Source organism: Python bivittatus, unplaced genomic scaffold (genome assembly GCF_059951505.1).
Source record: "Python bivittatus isolate LINGU-HERP-01145 unplaced genomic scaffold, Pbiv_v1 ctg000220_np1212, whole genome shotgun sequence".
NCBI lineage: Eukaryota > Metazoa > Chordata > Lepidosauria > Squamata > Pythonidae > Python > Python bivittatus.
The window spans coordinates 25,741,065-25,761,545 of record NW_028277048.1 but is presented as its reverse complement, the minus strand read 5'-3'; the positions used below and the strand labels follow the sequence as shown (position 1 = coordinate 25,761,545).

The window sequence follows — 20,481 nt, the reverse complement described above, 5'->3', positions numbered from 1 at the left end:
AATGGAGGAAGGGACATGCAACAACTGAATATGCTGCAGCTGCAGTAATTCTGCCCCACACCCCCAGGTTCATTCAAGATTGGCTAAAAGACAAGTTTTCAGTCATGTCAGTCAAAGTCTGAAGTCAGTTCCATCTGACAGATGGAAGTGGAAAAGGAAGTTATTAGGCATATGTGTTATTCTTTCATTGAAATCAATGAATCTTAAAGTACAATCATATTCATGTCTACTTAGAAGTAAGTTGCATTGTGTTCACTGGTTCTTATTTGGGGGGTAAATTATGTAATATTAAAGGAACATTTTACCATACTAGTCTATTAAGATATTTTACCTTTCAGTGCTTTTGCACGGATGGGGCAAAATATTGTTGAAATACAATTATGGATTATCTGGCATTTAGGACTACTTTTTAAAATTAGGTATTTTACAGACTTTTTTTCCCAACACTGATACCTTTTCAGATACATTTCTGATTTTGTTTATTGTAAGCTTGTGTCTATAAGTTTACAATCACTGGCTTTTGTTTATTGACTTATTGCACTTTTCAATCATTAGGTCCTCAAAACCTCATAACATTAACATTTTATTCACCCTCTCTTTAGTTCAGGTATTCTAGTGCTCTTTGATCAACAATTTACAGAGTCCATCCATCATTTCCTTAATCAATACAGAAATAGATAACCTTTTGGGCCCGGGAAACATTTGGCATTTTGAAAACATGCATTGGATATACTCACAAAACAGTTGTCATAGGAGACTCGCTTATTCAAAAAATGGCTTCCATGTTGGACGTAGCAGTTGGAAGTCCATTTGGACACGAGTAGGGTGAACAACAATGGAGAAATCTGGGGACAGACCCATGTTGCATACCTCATATTTATTTATCACACTTATGCCCTGCTGCAATCCTACACAGACTCTCTGGGGCTCACAGCATAACAAAAAAATAGCAATAACAATGAAAATGTTATAAAATAAAACCAGAAGTCAAAACAGACAAACCTAAACTCTGAAGGACATCTGGTATCAGTCCCCAAATGCTTTCTGGAACAGCCCTGTTTTAAGAAGTTCTGGAAGGGGACCAAGGTTGAGGCCAAATGCACCTCGTGGGAGTCATTCCAGAGGGCCAACCCTACAATGGACAAACACTGTCTCTGGGCCTGACCTTCCGAAAATGGGGGACAACCAGTTGTTTCTCCCAACCAGAACAAAATATATTACTGTATATTTCAACTTCCACATACTATTCCCCAATCTGGTTGTCGGCTCCTTAAAAAATAGTGTCCTTAACTTTAGTTCTTTGGCAGTTGCTTAAAAGTATTGTCCTGTCTTTTGGAGTATTCCAGGCAGTACTATTCCATTTGATTTTACAGAAGTGCTAATTAAAATTAATGTTTTTAACACTCTCCAGTAAAGCATGCCTTAACTATAGAATGTTAAGGTTCAAAATGTTAGACAAGATGTTTTAAGGAGGCATAAGCAAAAATATTTCTCTCAAAGGTAGAACAGAAATTCCTGTGTACCCTCACATGTACATGTGCCAAAAGAGAGAGAGAGAGAAGTAAAAATTAGTCCTAGTTTATCCATACTTCCACTTTATGTTACTGTAAAAGCTTAGGCACTGTCCAGGACACCACAGTATTATATTATCATCATCATCATCATCATCATCATCATCATCATCATCATTATTATTATTATTCCAAATCAGTTCATTGGAGATTGAAGGGCCCTTCATTGAACGTTATGGACCTGTAATCTATGCTGCTCTAGTGCAGGCTAGCAGAGAGAAGGTTTTCTACTCCCCAATCTAGAGCTGAGAGAGAGTGACTGACTCAAAGTCACCCAGCCAGTTTCTGTGTCTAAGGAAGGTCTAGAATCTGGCCATCCCTGTTACTAGTCCAGCACCTTAATCACTATACCATGTATAGTGTAGAGTGTGTGTGTGTATACACACACATGTACACACATTTGTTTATGGATCCTTTATTTAAAAAGAGGCCACAGAATTTTGATAGTCTAAAGTGGGAAGCAGCCGCATCTTGGGCCTGATCACGTCATTTATGTGTATTCCAGAGCTACCAGTGCAAAATGGGAGCCAACTCCTGGAAGCAGCAGGCATATCTTAAATGGTAATTTGTGAATTGGCCCCCAGAATGCACATTCTCAGACATTAGAACAGGAATGGGCATCATATGCTGAACTCCAACTTTAGATGTTGCTGAACCCCAATTCTCATCAGTGCTAGCAAGCATGAACAATGGCAAGAAGCTAACATATTGCATTCCAACGTGAGGCACACCATGCATTAAAGAGCACAGCATCCTCCACCTGGGCCTAACCACCTATCATCCTGGCCACAGGTAACAGGCTTCTAGCTGAACACATATGGACATTACCAGAATTTGGAAGCCTGAGATAGAGAATTCATATGTGATGTATGCGCTATATCTAATTAATCTCCTAATACAGTGTTTCTTAACCTTGGCAATTTTAAGATGTGTGGGCTTCAACTCCCAGAATTCCCCAACCAGGATGCTGGCTGGGGAATTCTGGGAGTCAAAGTCTACCCATCTTAAAATGACCAAGGTTGAGAAAAGCTGTCCTAACATGAGGAAAGGATCTTAGTCCTTACCAGTAGTACAATACCGTACTGTGATTACTTCGAATACGAAAAAGCAGCAGCCGTCCCCACTAGATGGCCTCCAGATTCTTTGGATTGCAACTGCTCTTCTAGGCCACTTGCTCCCTGCACCAGGAAACAGACAGCTGATAGGAAACCTTCCGTGTAATACAGTAGCCAAATTATAATGCAGCTTTGCTGTGACATGAAGGTTGCAGGCTCTTAAGAGACAGACTGCTTTTTCAAGGGAGAAACATGGGAAGCTAGATATTTGTTTTTCTCTCAATTCTGTGATGCCATATCTGTGGGTCATCCCCACTTCCCCATTCCCACCCGAATGAGAGAACTAAGGTGGCTTGTGCAGTGTGTGTATTTATCTGTATTCTTTCTCATAGGTCCTTTAAAAATTTGTCTGGCTTAATTTAATGGGAGCTGCTGGGATCCTGCAGACTGTTAAGAGGGCGAGGGTAAGGTTCTTGTCATCCGTTTGGGCTCCTAATCGCCAACAGACCCTGTTTCCGTCTGTCTGTGTGTCTGTGCCTCTCTTTCTCTCTCTCACTTATTTCTCCCCTTTTGTTTGGTATCGATGCCTCTCTCAACCGCACTATTTCCTTCCAGGTCCTTTCAGCGAAGTGCTGTAGGCAGCTGATGGCCCTGCCTTCTTCGGTGTTACTGTAACTGGGGGTGGATTGGGCCTGCAGTCCAATTTGCGGGGTGAATATACTGCCAGGACTAGGGGATTTATGCTAACAGTCTGGAACCTCTTCTTTTTTCTTTTCTTTTTTCCTTTCTTTCCCTGTTCTCTGTGTAGGTCTCTTTAGTCAGCCTTATAGCTAATGCCCTGGGCTACTCGGAACTAGGTGCCATTAAGTCCCTTAGGACACTCAGAGCCTTGAGGCCTTTAAGAGCGTTGTCCCGATTTGAGGGGATGAGGGTAAGACGCCATTAGCGAGCTGATCCTTCTGCATGCCTGTGGATTATGGGTTTTTTTTTTTAAAAGCATGCTAGAACTGATCAAACTGGTAGAAAGACGTAACCAACAGAATCATGATGCAGCTGCTGACGTGATCACCTCCCTCTGTTTCTGATTCACCATCACCCTGCTGCACAGTTCTCCCTTTTTTTATTCGATGACAATTACAGTAATAATAACAACAATAATGTACTAATAGAAAAAAAGGGAGAGATATTAAGCTGCCTCATTATTGGCCCAAACCACATGTCATTGTAGATTCTCTGTTGGCACTTGGCTGTTCTTTTTTGGCCTGGCTTTTAATACCTGTAGCATTCAAGGGGGCATTTCTGGCTGTAAATCTGGGATAGGGAGAATCACCAGGTGCAAAGAATCAGAATTTGAACCACCTCAAGTTTTTCTTCTCCCATCTCCAAAAGTTATGACCAAAGATGAATCGAAAGAGATCAAAATACAGTGGTTGTTTTTCAAGTTGCTACTGCCTCATTTGGGGGAGTATTCAGGATTGTAGAAAAGGGCTGGATATGGGAGGAATTTAGTGCTCCCCCAAAGAAAAGATTTCTGGTTTAATTCCTCTCATTTGCACCTCGTTGTTCTCAGTCCAGTCTAGTCGTGACTGGCAACCTTGACTGATAGCTCAGCTTCTCTCCCTCTTTTCCGTTTCCCCCGTTTACATGCTTTATGCCCCCACTCCACCCTCTCCTGTCACTGTGATGTTAGCAACAAATCACAAGCAAAGCATAGAACCTGAGCTTTCTAGAAATTATGACAATATGCCATTACTGCAGAGACTGAAATTATCCATGTTTTAAAGGCGATTGCCAATTTAATTTTTTATAATGCTCAGCATATAAAAAAGATGCAAGTTTTAAAGCTGGGATCCTGTATTTATTAAGGAATGAGCCCTTCTGAATGCATAGGATTGGGCTGTATGTGTGGTGTATTCTAATACAGTCTTTGAATCAGAACAACACTGATAGAATGAAAAAGAGGAGAGGTTGCAGAGAAGAGCTTCAACCCTCATTCAAAGATCAGAAAACATCTGTGCTCAAAACAGATCCTAAGGAAAAATAACGTCAGGGACGATTAGTCATTCACTCAAGCTGCACAGAGATCTTTGTTTAGTTGAAAGTTTCAATTCAAATTTGATGTTGTCCTGAAATTACGTATTACACTTACGTACTCCAAAAACACGTTGAAGTGGGTGCGATATATAATTATGCTTACTAAATTACATTGCTAAAGTTCCATCAGTTTGATTTTACATGGAGATTGGATGTTATCTCTTACATCAATATCTTCCTGTGTGTGTAGAACTGGGGCAGAAAGAGAATCCTTATTGAACATTCTCCCCAGGCTAAGGACAAATATGCAGTGGGGGGAGTTGTTCACATGGGGAAACAACATGCAATATTTTGAGACCCGGATGTATAACTGTGTAATAAATTGTGGCCAATCCTTAAAAAGGGATGGTTGTAGAACAACCATTCATTTCAATAAGATTTCAAGATGCTTTAAATGATGTCCAGTCATCAGTTCAGTTTTGAGTTCAAAATAAGTCCCACTGCTATCGGTGGGCTTACCGTATAATGGTAAATATGTTCAGGACTGCAGTATAGTGTTAGACCTTGAACAAATTCAGTGGAATTTACTTCAGATATGAATGTGGATTGACATTTGCTCTGACCTGTACAGATGTTACTTTAAAAAAAAAAAAACTCAATAGAGAGCTACTTTTATTATAGATCTTCCCTCTAAACCTAAAGCAAAAATGTTTCAAAGTGAAACTAGAGGTTTCTAATGAAAGTAATGTAACATAAATTACCAGAAATTTTAGCTAACCTAACTTGAACAGCTTGTTTCCCAGCTTCTTTCTAACAGAGAATGGCTCTTTTCTAGTAGGAATTTTTAAGCCAGTAAATAAGTTCTTTAAACCCATATAGAGTTAAAAGAGTTTTCTGTTATTATTTGTGTTTTGGGGTTTGATAAATATATTTAGTTTAGCAAAACAAACTCTATGAAAAGCATTTATCTAAATGGGCTACTTCGCAACATTTTCCCATTCATATTGCTCCTGATTATTCAGGTTTTATGTTCCTTTTGCCATCAGTACAAACTGACTTCAGTGAAAATGAAAAAAAATAGCCAAAATAATTTTCCTAAAGAGCATTAAATATAGGTCTTTGCTTTTCTCTATGGCCTAACAACTTATATTTTTAAAAATACCTTCAACTTTTTATATTTGGGGGGAGGAGTTAACATATTGCTATGAAACATGCATGCCCTATTTTACTATTTCTAATATACAGTTGTCACACAAAAGCCATGTTCCCTTTCTCATAATAGTTTGCAATGGTTTTGATAATTTGTTTAAATAAGGTGCATCCTGGTTACATTGTAAGTGAAAGAGGAGTAAAATAAAAAATAGATTTGGTCCTGTTATACAGTGCAAATCAAAATGCAACATAGTGTCAAGTCACAGTAGTTTGGCCAACAACTTTACTTGGTTTTCATTTTCCCTCATTATTCTCTCTCAGGAATAGTTAGATTTTTGAGGTTTTGAATCAGTATCTGAAATATAGGCTGAAAATCTGAAGTTTAATGGTTTATATAAATTTTGACAGGCCTCTATTTAGAAGTCTGCAGTGATTTTTATAAGTTCTGCTTCATACATGCCTAACTTTTGGAGAGAATAATGCATCTAAACACAAAATATGCTGCATGTCACCACTGTAATACTTATGTAAAATAATAGCACCATCTGTTGACATTTAAAGAAGTACTCAGCAGAAAGTAGATGAGGCTTTTTCACTGGAGGAAGTTCATGTGACACTTGCCTCCACCCCAGGGGTAAGAGATGAGAAAAGAGGACAGGGAGATTACAGTGCCAGGAGAGCTCATTCCTGCTGTTGACATGCATCTTGACCTTGCATTAGAAACACTTCCCTGATGTCTTCTCATTGGGAAAGGCTCTATGCAGAATTCTTCCATGGAAGAGCGGGCCCTGTTGAGCCTTCTCTTGCAGGAAGGTACTCAACACAGAAACATCATTTTTCTCGTAACATCCAGATTAGGAGAGAGAGGTTCATTTTCACTCTGGGAGCTAGAAGCCTGGATAATCTGTCAGTAGGGAGCTACGCCTAGCTGTCCCATTTTTTTCAGGAGTTTGTCATAAAAACGTTTAGTGGAGCATTTCTTTGAAAAGAAATATTATTGTCAAAAAATAGGTGTCGTGATAGAAATTAATGCTGAAGGAAACAAAGGAGGCCAACTACTAGACTTTTGCAAATCATTCTAAAGAGTGATCATTGCTGGCAAAATAATGAAACAAGTGGCTCTGGATTCACACTCAAGTAGAGAAATGTGAAGGACAGTTTTCAAAGTCCCTGTGTGAGCCTGAAAAATGCCTTGATGTCTTCTTAATGTCTTCAGAATAAGTGCTTCATATTTGTTTCTGTGTGTTTCCAAGTGCCTCTCTGAGGGGAGTTGCAAAGCCCTACCGTATACCCCTCTCTCTTTAAGGACGAATGCTGCAGTAGGTATATTACTGGAGCAGCTTCCTGATCTGTAGAATTATAAATTAAGAAGGATACATTTAATTTTCACTTTTGGAGCCAAAAGAGAAATTTAATGATTGCCATATATACATTAGACCAACAATTATAGATGAGATGTGTCTTCACTTCTGTTTAAATATGGGGATAGGGAAAAGACAATCTGAGTCTAAAATATCTACTTAAGATTCAGGGTCTCACTTTTGAAAGAAGATAGAAATAGTTATAAGCTAGAGTACATTCCCTGAATCCAAAAATTATAAGAGAGAGGAAGGAAGGAAGGAAGGAAGGAAGGAAGGAAGGAAGGAAGGAAGGAAGGAAGGAAGGAAGGAAGGAAGGAAGGAAGGAAGGAAGGAAGGAAAGAAAGAAAGAAAGAAAGAAAGAAAGAAAGAAAGAAAGAAAGAAAGAAAGAAAGAAAGAAAGAAAGAAAGAAAGAAAGAAAGAAAAGAGAAACTCTGTAAAACATGAGTTTCATTTGCTGTGGAGCAGAGAAGGGAATATGGCTTTTCTTTTTGAGCTTGCAAATATGCATGCTCAGCTCTTGGGTCACTTCTGGCCTTGCTTATTAAAGAATATATAGTCTTGATTATTTTTATACTAAGCTACCACTAAGTCTTAGAATGAGTTTGGTACCCTTTCCTACTCCCATTTGAAATCTGTGGCTAAATTTCATCATTTATCTTCATGGGAGTAGGAGAATCAGGGCTTGTAAATGTATGAGTCTGGTTTTAAAATGGGGAATGGTTGTTGGCTGAGATAAATTACATGTGTCTGACTCTACAAATATGATTCTGACTTAGATATTAGACTCAGCTGGACTCATGCCATTATCAAGACAGGTGCCTCCTCCTTTTCACAATCTTAATTTTTCTTTCTTTATCAACTAGTTATTGAATGACAAAAGAAATAAAATTAATTGCCAATACTTGTTTGGATAAATCATTTAATAAAAAGTTTTTATAAACAAAATTATTGGAGATATTGGACACATGCTTCTTTTTGAATTATGATGAGAGTTACGGGTCTAGCCTTGCTTTCTGTTCCCCTTACTAAAACTAGACATATGGATGTTTCTCTTGTAAAACCTAAGTCATGTTTTCTGTACTGAAACTCTCTCTCCCTTCCTCTCCCTTCCAATACAGGTGGTTGTGAATGCCTTGGTGGGTGCTATACCATCCATTATGAATGTGCTGTTGGTCTGCCTTATTTTCTGGCTGATTTTCAGCATTATGGGGGTTAATCTTTTTGCTGGGAAGTATCATTACTGCTTTAATGAGACGTCTGAGTATCGATTTGAGATAGAAGAGGTCAACAACAAGACAGAGTGTGAGAAGCTGATGGATCCCAATGGAACAGAGATTCGATGGAAGAATGTAAAGATTAATTTTGACAATGTTGGTGCAGGGTACCTGGCCCTTCTACAAATTGTAAGTTCTATTTTTATTGCTTGACTGGTATTGCATAAGATAATTGCAAAAATGTTGAAACCCTAAAATGTTTTCCTTGTGTGAATCCCATGTATCCTTTCCATTATTCAAGTGGATCAGCCAAACATTCTCTCTTTTTTACTGTACGGTGATTATAAGGGGCCAATCAAGAGCTAATTATAATTTTAAAATAATTAACATCAAAGGATGGGGAATAATCTAGTTATTTTTACTTGCATCCGCTTTATTAGTCAGGGTTTAAGAGCAGTTTATTCTTTTAAGCACTGAAGGAGATGGAAGTAGTAAGGACATCAGTGATGATGAGTTCCTGTAAGGAGAAGTCTGAGCTAAATAACTGGTAATTTTAGCTTTGAGGGGAGGAGTGGCATTATGCTTTCTTAAGCATTCTTAATTCCATGTTTCTAAGAAATACAGTCCCTCTTCACTTTATTTTTTGGGTTTTAACAACTGAAATTTAATAGTGGACATCTTGAAGATAGGCTGTGATCCAAGTGAGCTTATTTCATGCATACAGTCCATCTGTTCTTCCAAAAGCAATCAACTGCATTGTCTAGAAGTCATTTGGAACCTGGATGACATTCTAGAATTAGTCTTTATATATTCACAAGAAGCAGAGGTGGAGTAGGAAAAGAAATCACTTGGAAATGAATCATGGAGCAACTTTACTGAGGATTTTTTTAAGGTTCAAAAGGGTATGGTAGCCTGTACATCTATCATTTTATAGTTCCAAGTTTTCCTGGAAATGTATTGAAAGATTTCAGGATCTGTGGTGCAATGAAAAAAAAAGTTGACTGTATTCTAAAAAAATCCATGAATCAGAAAGCTTAAAAAAGCCGAGAGTCACTTCCTTATGAGATGGGCGGTGCCCAAATTTGAAAAATAAATAAATAAATAAATAAATAAATAAATAAATGCTATTTCTGTTATTTTAATTACAAAAAGCAATATTATTATCAATAATGTATTTTTTTCATGATATACTTTTCAACTAAACAGTATATGATTAGGATTAAATTAAATTATCTTGCAATTTGCCCCCCAGTCACAATAACAAAATGGGATTTTTCTGTTAAGGATTTACAGATTATCCTAGTGTGCATTCCATACACAAACCAGAGGACAAATGGATGTACCATTTACCAAAATAAATACATTTACAGTATATCCCTTGTGTGTTTAGGATTTCAATGATTACTTAGGGTGAGAAATTCCAACAAGGCAGTTCTTTTCCTTGAAAATAATTCAATAAAAGCAATTAAGAGCACATGAAACAGCACAGCCATCAAGTTAACCAAATCAGTAAGCACAATATTTTAAACTATTTCCAGAATAAAAATAAATGTTTTCAAAATGGCAGGGGAAGAAACGGTTTATTGGTTTGTTTACTTCTGCAAACCTTCAGATTCGCGCAAGCCAGCTGACACCTCCCTCTTACAGAGGGATTGTATCATTTTGGCTACATAAGGACCCATATTTGCAGATGTTAGTATGCTAGTAGTAGATATGTTGCGCATCCTATTATATTCATGTATGCAAAATAATTGGACTCTCCTTTAAAAAGCTTCCAAGCAGTTTACAAAGGTAGGAAACTATAAGATTTCATAATCCTGGGGATTACAATCTAAAAGACGTGACAGAGACAGGAAAAAGGGTGAGTGGGAACAAACTCAGGCATCTGATGTTAAATCACAAAGTCAAACAATGTAGGAAGCCTAATGAATTAGCAGCCTTTAGGTAATAGTTGTGGGGAATCAAGGACCTTCAGCAAAGGTGATGGAAAAGCCCTGCTTCCCTTTCATTCTGTACTGCAATCTGTTAGAAGGGCAGCTGCCAAGTAACAAGATCTTTATATTTTGAGTGGATTGGTAAAATACAGTATATATGGTAGGTTAGTGATTGGTTATATTCCACATACATTATTGGCTTTAAAACACTTAATCACAATAATCTAAAAAAGACATTTTAAGAACTATCCAAGAGCTGATGGACACATCATTCTGAAGGATTAATTACTGTACCAAGAGCTCCACCAGTACATGTCACCATTCTCAATTAATTATTAAACAGTAATTTAAGGACAATATTGGGTATTTCAAATTAGGTCTGCTGTAATTAATATTACAGAGTTGTCATAGACATAGAATAAAATTAGCCTTGTCTTTCAGTTCTCTTTGATTTCTGTGTGTGCTATCTAACATCCAACATCCTCTGGGCCAAAACTGATTTTTCTAAAATAATTTTTAAAATAATTTTTAAAACACTACTGTCTGAACTTACCATTTTAAGAAAAAACTCTTGCTATTGTTCATTTGTGTACAGGGAAATTCCAAGTACCAATTTAAAATATGCATAGGTCTCAGATTTATAGTAGTAAAAAACAGATACTGTAGAGATCAATTATTTATTGTTAATACTTTAGATGCATTTTGTAGTGACTGAAACACCATTGCCCCTAAGATCAGTTAGTAACAAGTATATAAAATGAAACAAAGAATGTTAAGGGGAAACAGGCTTAATCTTCTCTAACCTCCTATTCTCCATAGCTGCAGCAGTGTCTATAACAAACCACACAATTACATAATTCCAATAGAAGAGAATATCTGTACTCAGGGTTGAACTGTGGAGTTCTTGGTGCTCTCTGAGCCTGGTGGTTTGCTTGCAGATGTTTCATTATCCAACTAGGTAACAATCAGTGCGCATTGATGATGTGACCTAGTTGGGTAATGAAATGTCTGCAAGCAAACCACCAGGCTCAGAGAGCACCAAGAACTCCACAATTCCGCAGCTACCCAGATATTGCAATAAAATCCACATCTGCCTCTTTGGCCCCCTCCATGGATACCGATACATAACTGATAGACAAAATCCCTCATCAGCAGCATAATTGTCCACATGGCTTGGCCAGCACTTTCTATCATCACTAGACAGCAGCCAAGTTATCTGTAGACAAGTAGATCTGTATGAATAACTTGTAGAAAGGTAGCTATATACCTCTTGGGCATTTAGAACAAGATAAAAATCTAATTAAAAGGTGTGTATAGGCCTAATTAAAAGTGAATTCAGTGTTTAAGATCTTGTTTGCACGTAAGCAAAAAATAAAAATAAATGTTGACTATCCATGTTGCTTTGTGCTACTGTTACCCTGCTTTGCTTTTTCCTCCTCTTTAAAAAAGGTGTGCTTTTTCCATAGGCTACCTTCAAAGGCTGGATGGACATAATGTATGCAGCAGTAGATTCTAGAAGGGTAATGTTGCTGTTATCCTATCACTGCTTCTAAACAAGGAGTAGACACCCTCAAATTGAGATCAATCCTTATCATTGAACAGACACAAACCCTGTAGTTTGCTTGGCAACAGTACAGAAGTGATTTGCTATTGCCTTATTCTGGGATGTTTTTCAACTTCCTGGTCTAACCCACAACTCTGATTTCCCTGATGGTCTTTCATTCAGGGACTAACCAAGTTTGATTCAGCTTCTAAGCCCAGACAACACAAGCCAGATGCTACCATCTGCAGGGACTTAGAAGCAAGAGTGACTCTATTATTTTATATGAGAAGGAAAGACTGCTAATCATCTCAAGGGAAAGTAAAAAAATTAGCTGCACCTTCTGTGTACAGGACCTGATCTATTTGTGCACAGAATATTCAGCAATGGCCTCAGTATTAATTTCAGAGGGAACAGGGAAATCCCCTCCTAAAGGGGATTTATGTATCTTATGGATCCCTATAAGGCTTTGAATCAAAGGGCAACTTTTCTAATTATTAGGTTTTGCATAATGCATAAATTAAAATGATTTCACAGAAGAGGAAATCATTTAATCATTTAATCCTTTATTAAATGTGTGAATTTAATCAGAAGCAAAAATATTTAAACTGCTCTATTTGTTAGATGCAAGTGAGTTTGGGTTAAAATATGAGAAATGGAAAAATAATTTGAATACAGTGAAAATGGTTACTGAAAAAGTATGCGTGGTAGAACAAGAGATACAGTCAAGAATGAATGGGTGCCGAATGAATATAAATGCAATACAAAAGTAAGTGAACAGTACAAAATAAGTATGTGAGGTATGTGGATTATAGAGAGAGAATGAATAAGGATCAAAACTCGGAAGAAATACAGGAAGAAAAAATGAATGGGTGAAGAGAAAGGGAGACTGAGAAAGTTGTAGGTGAGTGGAGTTAATGAGATCCTCAGAAGACGTGAAGTGTTTAAAGAACAAAAGTCAATGTTTAAAGTGGTGCATGGGTATTGTAGCAGTGAGGGTGGTTTGCAAGAATAGAAGGGTATGCAGTGGTATAGTGAATGGTGCTGATGTAAATTAGATTTAGTCAGATTCCCTTTTCTTTTTCTCTTATCTCTGACTATAATGTCTTTTGTGCATTATTTCTCATTATTTTTCTTCACAATGCTTCAGAACAGAATACATTGTGATTTGTTAGATTAAATCTTCCCATGTACATGTAGGTAGGTTTCTGTGTGTGTGTGTGTGTGTGTGTGTGTGTGTGTGTAATTATTTTGTCTCTGCTCATAGCAAGAAGAGCAGCCCAAGTATGAGGACAACATCTACATGTATATCTACTTTGTAATCTTCATCATCTTTGGATCCTTCTTCACCTTGAATCTCTTCATTGGTGTTATTATTGACAACTTCAATCAGCAAAAGAAAAAGATAGGTCAACTTTTCATATTTTCTAGCACACATAGGGGGAAGAATGAGAAGATACACCCTATCTAGGGTGCCTACTGAATTATCAACTAATAACCTCCGGACTCTCCCAAATCTTGCTGCTAATCCAAAATTTAAATGATTAAAGGCAGATTCACACATGCAAGTCAGCCATTGGAACTGCAGTTATCATGAGATGATATTAATGAATGAAAGAGGCATTATAGATTAAATATAAAAGGAAAAGCTTAGTATCCCTTCATACAGCTGTTTTCATTTTGACTTCTTCAGCCATGCCCCAAAGAAAGTTAACCAGTACATACACAACAGATATACTTCACACAAATGAGTTCCTGTTTGACAAGTCTCTCATGCCTTTCCATTTCAAACAGCAACTGCATTACAATTTATATTTCTGAACTGAACCTTTGCTCTGCAACAGGCTTCCCTAAACTGATGCATTAGATTATAACTCCTCACATTCTCAGGCACCATAGCCATGAGGCCTGTGACTGATAAGAACTGTAGTCTGTGATCTGGTAGGCACGAGACTGACTTAGACCTTCCTACAACAGAACTAAATAGAACCTGTCAGACAATTATTTTTAGAGATGGTGCAGTTTCTTTGCCACACAAAGTAATGAGAAAAGCCTGCCCATTTCAGATGCACCATAATCTTCAAACAAAGTTGAATGGATTGTAACCAGCTTCCTTTTCTTCCCCCCTCCCCCTTTACTTTGGAGGTCAGGATATCTTTATGACAGAAGAACAGAAGAAATACTACAATGCCATGAAAAAATTAGGCTCCAAAAAACCTCAGAAACCAATTCCCAGGCCTCTGGTAAGTTTTTCATTTTTTTTTTCCAGCATGTTATTCCTTATATTCTCAAGTGGATTCTTCCCTCCCTCCCCTACCCCCAAGTATATTGAGAATATTTAGGAATGGAAAGGAGAGCCGTTATAATTGCTAATGGGTGAAAATATAAACTGGGAGAATTCTGTTTCAGATTTCCACATTAGACAGCCTTGAGAAACTTGCAAACCTTTAGCCTCCACTTCATCACCCCACTACTGGGACAACTGAACCGTCTTCCAGAGTTGTTGCAAGATATATGCGCAAGAAAAAACTCTGAACACTTGAAAGCAGTCTACAGTCCTGAAAGGCCTAATAACAAATGAGAAGGCCCCTCTGGCAAAGTGCCATGGCAGGATCCTTTTCCCTAAATCAGGGCCCCACCTCCACCCACTCAGCCAGCTATGACCTTAGCTGGCAACAGCAGGAATTTTTACTTTCCTGTAGCACTCAAGTGTGGACCATTCAGGGCAGTGTGAGAAAATCAAAATGAAGCCTCATCTCCCATTCATGCTTACCTTAAGCCCTACCCAAAGGATCAAACGGGAGGACCAAGTCACAAAAATAGTTGGCTCTGCCAGGCCTCTTATTCCGGGGGTGAGAACCATGCTCTGTTTTGGAGACCTTTGTGAGTAGGGCTGTGTCACACAGTGAGTGGGGCTGCCCTAATATACCTAAGCAGGGCTAGTACTTCTGTCCTTTCTTTTGACTTGGGGAATGGGGGTGGAAGGCTTGCACTACAGGTTTCATGGGCTTCCCTCTTCAAAAAGACAGGAAACATGTTGCTAGTTTTGGATCACTGTACTGCCAATGTTTTGCAAAGTGGACAGAGGAAGTTGCACCAGCTAAAGAAAAGAGGGTTCAAGGGTATTGTGTGACATTGGGCTATAAGGTAATCCCTCCTGATTTAGACAATAGTAGGTGCCTGAAGATCTGAATGCTGCCCCTTGTCTTAAAAGCTGGATATTATATTTTTATCAATTGTTTAAACGTACTGTTCTAACTGCAAATTGCTATGAGGCTTTTTAAGATGGGAAGCAGTATACAAATGTTTCAGATAAATCGAATAGCCTCTTCTGGGATAAATATTATTTTGAAGCAGAATAAAGGAACTACCTTACTGTTTACTGCTAGTTTACTTATTTACTTTGACTATTGAAAAAATACAACCGGATTTCCCTAGAATCCCCTTAAGTGATCCTACCTGATATTTGCTCTGCAGCAAATAAAGCTGAACAAAGGCAAAATTATGACAATTTAAAGGAGGAAATAAAGCTGAATGCAAAGTTAATCAAACTATAGTCCTATATGTACTTACATGCAACTAAGCTTCATTGAATACCATGCTAATTCAGCATTCATTTTTTTCTTACATAAATTACATTTTTCCAGCTGCCTTTAAGCATTTCTGCAGAATGGGATAAAGAAATCTCTATTACTGTCCTATAAAAGTCTTCTTTAATTGGGTACTACCAAAGATACACTAGCCATGTAGCAATGTTGATATGTGTGTTTTCTTGCTGTGTATAATAGAACAAAATCCAAGGCGCTGTCTTCGATCTTGTCACCCAGCAAGCGTTTGATATAATAATAATGCTACTCATCTGTCTCAACATGGTGACTATGATGGTTGAAACTGACACACAAAGCAAGCAGATGGAGGAGATCCTGTACTGGATCAATTTTGTCTTTGTTATCTTTTTCACTTGCGAGTGTGTACTGAAAATGTTTGCCTTACGTCACTACTATTTCACTATTGGATGGAATATTTTTGATTTTGTGGTTGTGATACTCTCTATTGTGGGTGAGTATATATAAATATATTCATGATACGTATCTAGCACAATAATCAATGTGCCTGTGGGAACTGAAAATTCTAATGTAAAATTGCAAACATCAGGATGAAAAGATGAACTTGTAAACTGAAACAGAAGCTCATTAAGAGTTGGAATTTTGGATCCTCATAGCATTAATCAATTCTTTTATAGTCATCTCTCTCACTTTCTCACTAATCTGTTTTGGATTATATTACTTTACAATGTAATTTGAGATTGCCTCTTAAAATTGCTACTTACACAGAATGACTAAATGTATTAATCAAGGAGTGATGGAGAAATGCTTGGAGTATATTAAATTCCATTGACTCTAATCAATTCAAGGTACTGATACTGACCTTTAAAGGCTCAAATGGGCTAAGCCCAGCATAATTCAAAGCAAAATTCTAACTTTTCATATGAACTAGCTTGATACATTGGGATTTTCCTTGGTAGTCCCCTGTGCGTGCTTTCTGTGTGCAAGTGGTCATGCAGAGAGGGTATTTCAGCAGTGGTTACCAAAGTAGTCCAGATTCCTCCCTTTTTTGCCATTTAAGAGTTTAACTGATCACTGAGCATTTTTATGGATTTCTGCTTGCTTGTGGTATCTACCAAATATGAGATGTTGATGTAAATTTTTACTATGCTGTATGAGCTGTATTGTTTTGAATATTTGGTATTGGGCTTTAGTTATTGCTAAAAGGACCTAAAGATCAGGAGATGGCCAGTTTTGAAGAAAGCTGTGATTTTCTTAGTCTGGCGTATTGTGTCTGAGTATGCCCATAATTTACATGCTTCTGAAGAAAGAATATGAGATGACTTGAAACAATTGTAACTCTCTTTTCTCCCCTCAATCCTTTTAAAGGTATGTTTTTGGCAGAAATCATAGAGAAATATTTTGTGTCACCAACTCTCTTCAGAGTCATCCGCCTGGCCCGTATTGGTCGAATCCTGCGCCTGATCAAAGGAGCTAAGGGGATCCGCACCTTGCTTTTTGCCTTAATGATGTCTTTGCCTGCCTTGTTCAACATTGGCCTCCTGCTCTTTCTAGTTATGTTCATCTTTTCCATCTTTGGAATGTCAAATTTCGCTTATGTCAAACATGAGGCCGGTATTGATGACATGTTCAACTTTGAGACTTTTGGCAACAGCATGATATGCTTATTCCAGATCACTACCTCAGCGGGATGGGATGGGTTGCTCTTACCCATCCTCAACCGTCCTCCAGACTGTGATTTGGAAAAGGAACATCCTGGGAGTGGCTTCAAAGGTGACTGTGGGAATCCTTCCGTAGGAATCTTTTTCTTTGTTAGCTATATCATCATCTCTTTTCTGATTGTGGTAAATATGTACATTGCCATCATTCTAGAGAACTTCAGTGTGGCTACAGAAGAAAGTGCTGATCCACTGAGTGAAGATGACTTTGAAACTTTCTATGAGATCTGGGAGAAGTTTGACCCTGATGCTACACAGTTCATTGAATATTGCAAGCTGGCGGATTTTGCAGATGCTTTGGAGCATCCACTTCGTGTTCCTAAGCCCAACACCATTGAACTCATTGCCATGGATTTGCCAATGGTCAGCGGGGACAGAATCCATTGTCTGGACATCCTCTTTGCCTTTACCAAACGTGTATTGGGTGACAGTGGTGAACTAGACATCCTGAGGCAGCAGATGGAAGAGAGATTTGTGGCTTCTAACCCTTCCAAAGTGTCTTATGAGCCCATCACAACCACGTTACGGCGTAAGCAGGAGGAGGTCTCTGCAGTGGTCATCCAGAGGGCTTACAGGGCCCGTTTAGCAAGGAGGGGATTTATCTACCGGAAAAATGTCTCCAATAAAATAGAAAACGGAGGGACAAATAGGGAGAAAAAAGAAGGTACTCCTTCCACGGCATCCCTCCCATCTTATGACAGCGTAACTAAACCTGAAAAGGAGAAACAGCGGGCCGAAGAAGGGAGACGAGAAAGAGCAAAAAGGCAAAAAGACGTCAGGGAATCCAAATGCTGAGATGATCTATAATAATAATAATAACTGTAGAAAACTTGTGAGCAGAAAAGATTGTTTACAAACTTCCTGATAAAATATATATCAATAGAGAACAGCTGTGGAGAAACTTTAAAGATCTTATACCAAACATAGTCTGCTTACTGTGTGACCATGTTGCATCTCAAAGCAGTGATCTACCACCTGTTTAATGGACCCATCTAGACCAATATATTTAAAAAAAAAAACAGGAAACAATGCAAAGGAGAAAAAGAATTTTATACAGTTTGGGCAGGTGGATACTGCATGTTCCACATCAGTCAATGCAACTTAGGACAAAAAAGCAAAATAAAAGACACACACAAACAAGAAAAAAAAATCTGCTGCTTGAGGATTCATATTTTTTTCCAAAGCAGCAAAAATTGATTTTATTTTTTTTCATTTTATTGAAAGGAAACCTGAAAAAATATCACTTGCAAGGGTTGATTTGTTCATGCAAAACTAGAGTTTCATACCTGACATTTAGTTTAAGCCGCAAAAAAGCAAAAAAGAAGGGGGGGGAAAACAAGTAGAGCAACAACAAAAAGCTGAAATGAAATGACACGTATTTATCCCATATCATTTAATCATCATAGTTTCTTTAGTACTTATTATCTGCATACTTTTTATTCTGTGGGCTTCACCATGGTTTGTGAGAGTTGGGGGTAATCAGGTATTTTCAGTTTGCCAAACTCGCTCAGGCTGATTCCAAAAATAAATTAAATAAAATTGTGCTCGTTTCAATGCATAGAAATGATTTGCATGATGGCATGCTGTGATCAGGAATCATGCATGAGGAACCCTAAAACCGCAAGACACTCGATATGCTGTCCAGGCTGTGTGTTAAGCCATATGTTTGAGGCACTCCACTGACTACAGCACACTGTATTTGGAGAGTTACTCTTAGCTATAACTATGCTCTTCACCTAGTTACCAAGCGTGAATCTTTCCATGTACCCTCCCATTAGAGGAACAAAGGGAAACCAATCGAGGAGTTTATGGGTATGTTTAATAAGCTTCATGCAGCCAACTTATTTTGCACTTTTTAAAAGTAACTGCCCAAATCAACCCCAAAATGCTGCTCTAAAACCCTTCCAATTCAGGAAGAGGTTGTAGTACGATCTCACTATCTGGAACATTAGGGCTTCGAGAAAACTCACCGAGTAGTTCTGTATCCTGCAATATTTACAGTTCAGCATCCATTCTGCTGTATACACTTCTTTCTGTTAGAAATAAGCACTATGGAAAAGAACAATTATCTCTCCAAGATACACGTTTGAGCAGCTACATAAAGCCATCTTACTGCAGGTAGGCTTATGATAGGGGAGTTTACAGCATTGTGTGCCATATTTACACAAATACGGCAAACCGTGGCACTCTTTTGGGGTGCTTTGATGTGAGAAATGTACCGGGCACAAGCCGATGTGTTCTTCCACTGACAGATTTCCTGCGGCTACTTGATGGTTTTATCCGATTCTCTGAGCTGCATTTTTTCCCTAAGGAAAGCAAACCAAAAATATTTGAAATAGCTATGAAAATAGTTTAAACATCTATGAATACAACATCCTACTTCTGATGAGCAAAGTAGCAGTGTGACATGGGTGCAGCACTGAGAGGAAAAGTGTCATATCTGACATGTGCCTTCACCAGTTTCACATTTCATCCCATATTGTTGTATGGTGGTGATTTTAATGGTCCGGCAGATTCAGGGAGGGATCAAGAGCTACCTCTCAGCTAGTCTTAACTCTAAATTGATGAGGATTCTAAAGGGAGGGAAGTAACATTTACGCTTCTAAGTACTACTTTAGCATCTTTCATTTTTCTTAAGTGTCCATTATGTCCCCCTTCGTTAAATCAATCCTCACAATAATTCATCTTTTAAGGGCACAGATTTATGGAACCGTTCTTGGGTCAATGTTGGCATTGCACTACGGCCAAGATCGTTCAGCCATAAAGCTTAAAAGAAAGCTTGCAGGAGGCTGTAAAGAAATATGTTGAATTTCTGGGGCGTAGTGAAGGAAAGACACTGTTTGAATGCGGACCAAAACCGTTTTATCTATAAAAGGGCAAAAAGTATTTTAAAAAAAAGGTTTAAAATATTCCAAAATCAAAAGAAAATGAAGAAGGTTAGCAACGCCTTTTAGTTTAAGTGTCAGATGCTTGACATTTAAGATTTTGCAACTTAGATGCCTATTACAAGGTTAATCAGAAAGTAAGCCATTTGATAGATATCTGTGCCAAGTTGGGCTTTTTAAAATGTGTAATCTAGCTACCATGACATCAGTGGAATAATTCTGCTGTACCAGATACCACAAGGAGCAAAGCATTTCTTCCTTGTTAGATTTTATCCCACCTACTCATAAAATATGTATGATAAAATTACATGCATTTGTACAGGCAACATTATAAACAGCACAACAACAAGAGCTGAAAAGTATGACTGAACTTTTTAAGACAGTAATATAAATACTGTAATATATCATTTTATTTTATTGGCATGCCTTTTTGTACATGACAAAGGACTA

The 20,481-nt window shown here is 38.0% G+C and overlaps 1 protein-coding gene across 8 annotated transcripts in view; it reads left to right on the top strand.

Moving 5' to 3' along the window:
• The window catches only part of SCN8A (sodium voltage-gated channel alpha subunit 8), a 75,900-nt gene extending 57,718 nt beyond the window's left edge, over positions 1-18,182 (top strand). For 6 of the 8 annotated variants that reach the window (XM_007421720.4, XM_007421717.4, XM_007421718.4 and 3 more), the window contains exons 20-26: positions 3,435-3,557; positions 8,293-8,577; positions 11,789-11,842; positions 13,130-13,267; positions 14,001-14,105; positions 15,651-15,921; positions 16,797-18,182. In XM_007421720.4, coding sequence (XP_007421782.1) covers positions 3,435-3,557; positions 8,293-8,577; positions 11,789-11,842; positions 13,130-13,267; positions 14,001-14,105; positions 15,651-15,921; positions 16,797-17,941 — 2,121 coding nt within the window. In that variant the 3' untranslated portion in view covers positions 17,942-18,182. The remainder of the gene's footprint in view (positions 1-3,434; positions 3,558-8,292; positions 8,578-11,788; positions 11,843-13,129; positions 13,268-14,000; positions 14,106-15,650; positions 15,922-16,796) is intronic. The other 2 variants (XM_088138546.1, XM_007421719.4) reach the window with 1 other exon arrangement.
• Positions 18,183-20,481: the final 2,299 nt, after the last annotated feature.